The sequence below is a fragment of the Vidua chalybeata genome, chromosome 8 (assembly GCF_026979565.1).
Source record: "Vidua chalybeata isolate OUT-0048 chromosome 8, bVidCha1 merged haplotype, whole genome shotgun sequence".
In the NCBI taxonomy this organism is placed as follows: Eukaryota; Metazoa; Chordata; class Aves; order Passeriformes; family Viduidae; genus Vidua; species Vidua chalybeata.
The window spans coordinates 24,776,351-24,782,350 of record NC_071537.1 but is presented as its reverse complement, the minus strand read 5'-3'; the positions used below and the strand labels follow the sequence as shown (position 1 = coordinate 24,782,350).

Below are 6,000 nucleotides of genomic sequence, written 5' to 3'. Positions count from 1 at the left end.
GGCCAGAGCATCAGTGGTCACAGGCTTGCCAAGCTGGTGAAGAAGGCTTACATTGAAGCTGATTACATTGAGGGAATCCTCAATCCATTCCACTCCTACTCGTTTGATGCCAGCATCAGCAAGGGATGCCCAGAGCCTGGAGAGGGACTGCAAATCAGCAAGAGAGAAGCTGAAGTGCTGTGCAAGGGAACTCCAGCCATTCCTGCCAGTAAGTCTGCTCCATCAGAGCCCCAACTTAAATGCCTTTATGCAAATGCACGTAGCATGGGGGAGATAAACAAGAGCAGCAGGAGACTGTGCACACCTGCAGGGCGGTGAGCTTACTGGCATCAGGTATGTGGTAGGATGGCTCCTGTGACTGGAGTGTTGGAGTGGAAGGATACAGGCCCTTTAGGAAGGACAGGCAGGGAACAGGAGAGAGGGGTGTTGCCCCCTATGTCCATGACCACATGGGGTGTTTGGATCTGTACTGGGGTTCGATGAGTTTATGGATGAGGATTAAAGAGAGGGCAAGGACAAGTGACATTATAATGGGAGTCTAAGGCCACCCAAGCAGGAGATGACAGCCAAGCAGATGAGACCCTCTACAGACAGAGGCACTGCCTCATGAGGGAGCCCCGGTCCTCATGAGGGACTTCAACTACCCCAATATCCATTGGAGGGACAACACAGCAGGGCATGAGATCCTTGGAATACATGGATAACTTACTTCTCCAAGTGACAGAGGAGTAAATGAGGAGAGTTGCTATGCTGGACCTTGTTCTTTCCAATAAGGAGAGGCTGGTGGGGAATGTGAATCTCAAGGGCAGCCTTGGCTGCAGTGACCATGAAATGGTGGACTTCAATATCCTCAGGCCAGCAAGGTGGCACACCACAAGCTCACTGACCTGGACATCAGGAAGGCACACCTTGGCCTCTTCCGGGATCTTCTGGGTAGAGTACCATGGGATAAAGCCCTGAAAGGAAGAGTGACCCAAGAAAGCTGGTTAATATTCAAGGATCACCTCTTGCAAGGTCAGGACCAATGCAACAAAGAGGAAGTCAGGCAAAAATGTCAGGAGACCTGCATGGATGAACAAGGAACTCCTGGACAAACTCAAACACAAAAAGGAAACCTATGCTTTCCCCACAGAAAAAGGGTGAAAGCAAGGACAGATAGCCCAAGAGGAATACAGAGCAATTGTCCAAGCAGCCAGGGATCAGGTCAGGAAGCTAAAGCCCTGATAGAATTCTATCTGGCCAGGGCCATCAAGGGCAACAAAAAAAGGCTTCTACGGGTACATCAGTGAAAATGTGAACCCTCTCCAGAATGAAATGAGAGACTTGGTTACCTGGGACATGGAGAAGGCTGAGGTACTCAATGTCATTGAGTACATTTTTGCCTCGGTCTTCACCAGCCAGCTGGTAAGTCACTGAGGCCCAAGTGCCCAAGGCACGAGCCCCTTTGCTGAGGTGGCAAAGGCAGGGACTGTGAGAATAAAGAACCACCCACCATAGGGAAAGATCAGCTTCTGAACCAGCTAAGGAACCTGAGGGTCCACAAGTCCATGGAACCTGATGACAAAATATGGAAAATAAGGTGATTGGTGACAGCCCACATGGCATCACTAAGGACAAACCCTACAAACATCCTTCTATGACAGAATTACAGTGTTGGTGGGTAAGAGAAGAGCGATTGATGCCATCTACCTGGACTTGTGCAGAGCATATCTGCATATCTAAGATGTGTCTTACATATCTTAGATCCTTGTCTTGAAACTGGAGAGGCATGGATTTGATGGATGGACCATGTGGTGGATAAGGAATTGGCTGGATGGTCACACTCAGAGTTGCTGTCAACAGTTCAATGTCCAAGTGGAAACCAGTGATTGAGTGCTGTTCCACAGGGATCAGCATTGGGACTAGCACTGTTTGACACCCTAATCGGTGACATCGACAGCAGATCGAGGGCACCCTCAGCAAGTTTTTCAATGACACCAAGCTGTGTGGTGCAGCTGACACAATGGAGAGAAGGGATGCTATCCACAGGGACCTTGAAAGTGGGCCCACAGCAAGTTCAACAAGGCAAGACAAGGTCCTGCACCTGGGTCATGGCAATCCCAAGCACGAAGACAGGATGGCTGGAGAACGGACTGAGAGCAGCCCTGGGGAAAAGGACTTGGGGGTGTTGATTGATGAGATGCTCAATATGACCAGGGAATATATTTTTACAGCCCAACAAGCTAACTGTATCCCAGGCTACATCAAAAGCAGTGTGGGGAGCAGGTCAAGGATGGCTTTCTCCTCCTCTACTCTATTCTTTTGAGACCCAACCTGGAGTGCTGCATCAGCTCTGGCATCCCCGGCATAAGGACTTCATGGACCTGTTGGAGCGGGTCCAGACAAGGGTCACAAAGACTGTCAGAGGGCTGAGAGAGTGTTGGCTGTTCAGCCTGGAGAAGGCTCTGGGGAGACCTTGGAGCAGCCTTTCAGTACCTAAAGGGAGCTACAGGAAAGCTGGACAGGGAGTTTTTTATTGGGGCATGTAACATTAGGATAGGGAAATGGCTTTAAACTGCAAGAAGGCAGGTTTAGGTTAGATATTAAAAAGAAGTTCTTTACTGTGAAGGTCATGAGGTACCGGAACAGGCTGCCCAGAGAAGTTGTGGATGCCACATCCCTGGCAGTGTTAAAGTCCAGGTTGGATGGGAATTTGAGCAACCTGGTTTAGTGGAAGGTATTCCTCCCCACAGCAGAGGAGTGGGCAGCAGAGCAGGGAGTTGGAGCTAGATGACCTCCAAGTTCCTTTCCAACACAAACCATTCTATGATGTTACTATTCTACTCTATTCTATGAATTCAGTCTAAAAATCCTGTATAGCCTATTTTTAACTCATAAAAGAAACTATGATTGTATAAGACTCTATGTTTTAACATTACTAATATGGAAAGTAATGGAAAGTAAATGTGTTAGATGAACATTCTTGATTGCCATCAGTCTATACAGCTTATCTTGTATCAAATTTATCTCCATTGTGCTAAAGGTAAGAGAAGTTAAGACTAATAAAACAAATTCTCTTCTCATTAAGACAAGACAATACATTTTACAAGACTTCAAATGTTGAATCTCAAGTCCTCTATTGAGTTACTAAATGTTTGCTTCCAAACCAAGATATTGGCTTTGTTAGTGCCAACATCATTCTAACACTTGTCATCTGATAGCAAGTTCAGTCATGTGGGAGCCTGTTGCCCTCCTCCCTTCTATATATTGTTTGTGCTTCCTGCTTAGATCGAGTGGTTTATGCTAACAGCCACTATAAAAGTAGCAGTTCAAGTACGTTTTACCATCCCAGAACGCTGTAACACAGGATGGTTAGTCTAAAAACCACTGAGGATGAAGTGCAAGGCCATTTGCACTAAGAAGTTGCCAAATGGAACCATATGCAAACTGGCAACTTAGAAAGAAGTACCAGAACTACAACTCTTATCCAGCTTGATATGTTTTCTGAAAGGGGAGAGTATCAATTATAGTCTTCAGCATAAATAGCACACTTGAAAAACTACCAATAAAGGGATTTGCCAATTTGAAAGTTCGTTGTTGATTGTACAAAGAACACGTCAATGGACTTCCCACTCTTTGCCTCCTTGCTTTCCTCAGGAGTCCATTACCTTTCACAAAGAAACTTTTAGCTATCAAACTTGTCCATAAATTTTGCCGCTGAGTGTGAAACCATCCAGTTAGCATATACACTATCATTTGCATATCTTGAAAACACAGAGTTAGTGCCATCGAATCTTGTGAGTGGAACGGGGCTCTCCTCAGGCCAGTTCGGGTATGACATGCCTAAAAATGAAAACAGATAATTTTTTCTGCACTGAAGAACCATAACTTCATGTGCAGACAGTAAGGCCCTTGGCAAAACTCCCTTCAATACTTTAAGCCAGTCCACTGGATTTTGTCCCAAATCAATTCATGTAAATGATGTTTTGAAATCCCTGAAGCAGAAATTCAGATGCAGGCAAATAACCTGGATAAATTAAAGTGCTTACTCAATAAAAATTGTGTGCATGCATGCACATGTGCATAATAAAAAGCTAAGAATTATTCTTCTCATAAGCCTCCAACTTTCCATAATTTTATATTTTAACAATCACGTAGCAATATATTGCTTTGCAAGAGAAAGTTCTTGCTGTACAGGAAATGCTCCGAGAATTAATAAACCTATTTGGGACAGGATCCAAAGTCCATTTCAATGACAGACTACTTCCATATACTTAAATGGATGCTTTTTCTTTGGCTTCGGTGAGGTTCTGGGGACATTTTCACATCCCCACCAGGGATCCACTGCTTAATTTCAGGAAATCCCAGGAGCGCAACTGAGTAAAGTCCAACAAAGTGCTGAGCACTCCAGTCTTGATTCAGCATTTAAAGTTGCATTTCAGGCCTGTAATTATTTGCATTGAGTGCAGTAACTGTTTCTGTGTTTAGGCACAAGTGATAACCAAAATAGATGCAGAGTGCTTAGCACCATGTTGATTCAGCTGTGCAAGCACAGAACCATAGCAGGGTTGAGATTTTCAAAAACAGAAATCTGATTCTGTTGCTTATTAAGCATTCAGCATCTGCCATCAACCTTGTGGCAACTTTTTTCTGCTACTTCACTAAGTGCCCCAAAATCAACATGAGAAAACCTAATGAAGAAAATAATAGCTAAAGTACAGATCAAAAATAGACCCAAAGCCATGTATTAATGGCAACTTTTAAACTAAAAGATCCAACTTTTCAAAAGTCATACTGCTTGAAGAATGAAAAAAGTATCTGTGATGTTAGTATCTAAAACCGTGTAGAATATTTAATCAGAAGACAAAATATAGGAGTTTTGGCAAGAACCATTTTTACTGTCCATCTCACCATCACAATATGAAAGCGTATGTTCTTTTTAAAAACACTTGCTACATCATTGAGTCGAGGTTTAGTACTAACATGTTCATAACAAATCAAAGGACGTGAAAACAGCTGATATTTTCAAAATGCCCATTGTTAATTAAGTTTTCAAAGGATTTTACATGTCAGTTTAGTCTGTATATAATATTTATATACAGTATTTCTAGTTTCTGTATATAATAATCTGTTTTCATACTATGATACATTAAATACATTTCAGCTTATAGATCCAAAATGTACTAATAGCAGCTGAAATTTAGACATCCTTCTGAATAAATGAAAATGTTGCAGATGAGTCTTATCACTGAGTTATGGCAAAAAACAGTATAAAAAAAGGTATATTGCTTAAATTAGAGGTGCAGAATCTAACATATTTGAAATGTTGTAGCCTCCCCCAACAGGATAGTTGAATTAGATACTCATTAGTATTTTATATTTCCCCTGAGAATACTTCCCTGATCTTTTTTTGCTTTTACTGTATGATATCTAGTCAGTTTACTTATTTTCACATCCTTTTAAAATGTTTATTTTAGACACAGCTGCAAAATGACTAAAGGATGATCCTGATGCAAACTTTGACATTTACCAAAAGAAAAAACAAACAAACAAACAAAAAAAACAACCCAAAAAAAGCTTCCAAGCAAATTTTGATTGGCTTCATTCAGACAAGAAACACTGTAATGGGGTTACAGAGTCTGAGAACAGTGCAGAAGAAAAATCAACTTTTTTTGTGTGTTGCTAGAATCTAGTAAATGCATGTGAAATTCTACCATAGAGTTTGTTTTCAATCCATGTGGAAGGGAGGGTTCGAGGGAGGGGAGCATTATTACAGTCCACGAGAGGTGTCTCCTCTTCTGAGAGCCCATCATCGTACAGTAAGGAATCAGAGGGCGTGGAAGCTGCAAGGTCTAAGTAGTCCTGAGAAATGAATACACAAAAAGCTGCATTAATGCACGTGACAGTGTTGCTGTTTGGGTAAAAACCATAAATGTGTACCAGCTTTCTTTACAGCAAGGAACTACACACCAACTGCATTAACCTTTCTCTAGAACCCCTGGCACCTGAGGAGGCTCTGCT

At 42.5% G+C, this 6,000-nt stretch overlaps 1 protein-coding gene across 2 annotated transcripts in view; it reads right to left on the bottom strand.

Moving 5' to 3' along the window:
• Positions 1-470: 470 nt before the first annotated feature.
• Positions 471-6,000, bottom strand: part of RET (ret proto-oncogene) — a 76,671-nt gene continuing 71,141 nt past the window's right edge. The window contains exons 19-20 of one of the 2 annotated variants that reach the window (XM_053949311.1): positions 5,694-5,841; positions 471-3,822 (exon numbers count right to left, since the gene is read on the bottom strand). In XM_053949311.1, coding sequence (XP_053805286.1) covers positions 3,665-3,822; positions 5,694-5,841 — 306 coding nt within the window. In that variant the 3' untranslated portion in view covers positions 471-3,664. Of the gene's footprint in view, positions 3,823-4,850; positions 5,842-6,000 lie in introns of those variants that run through there. The other variant, XM_053949310.1, reaches the window with a different exon arrangement.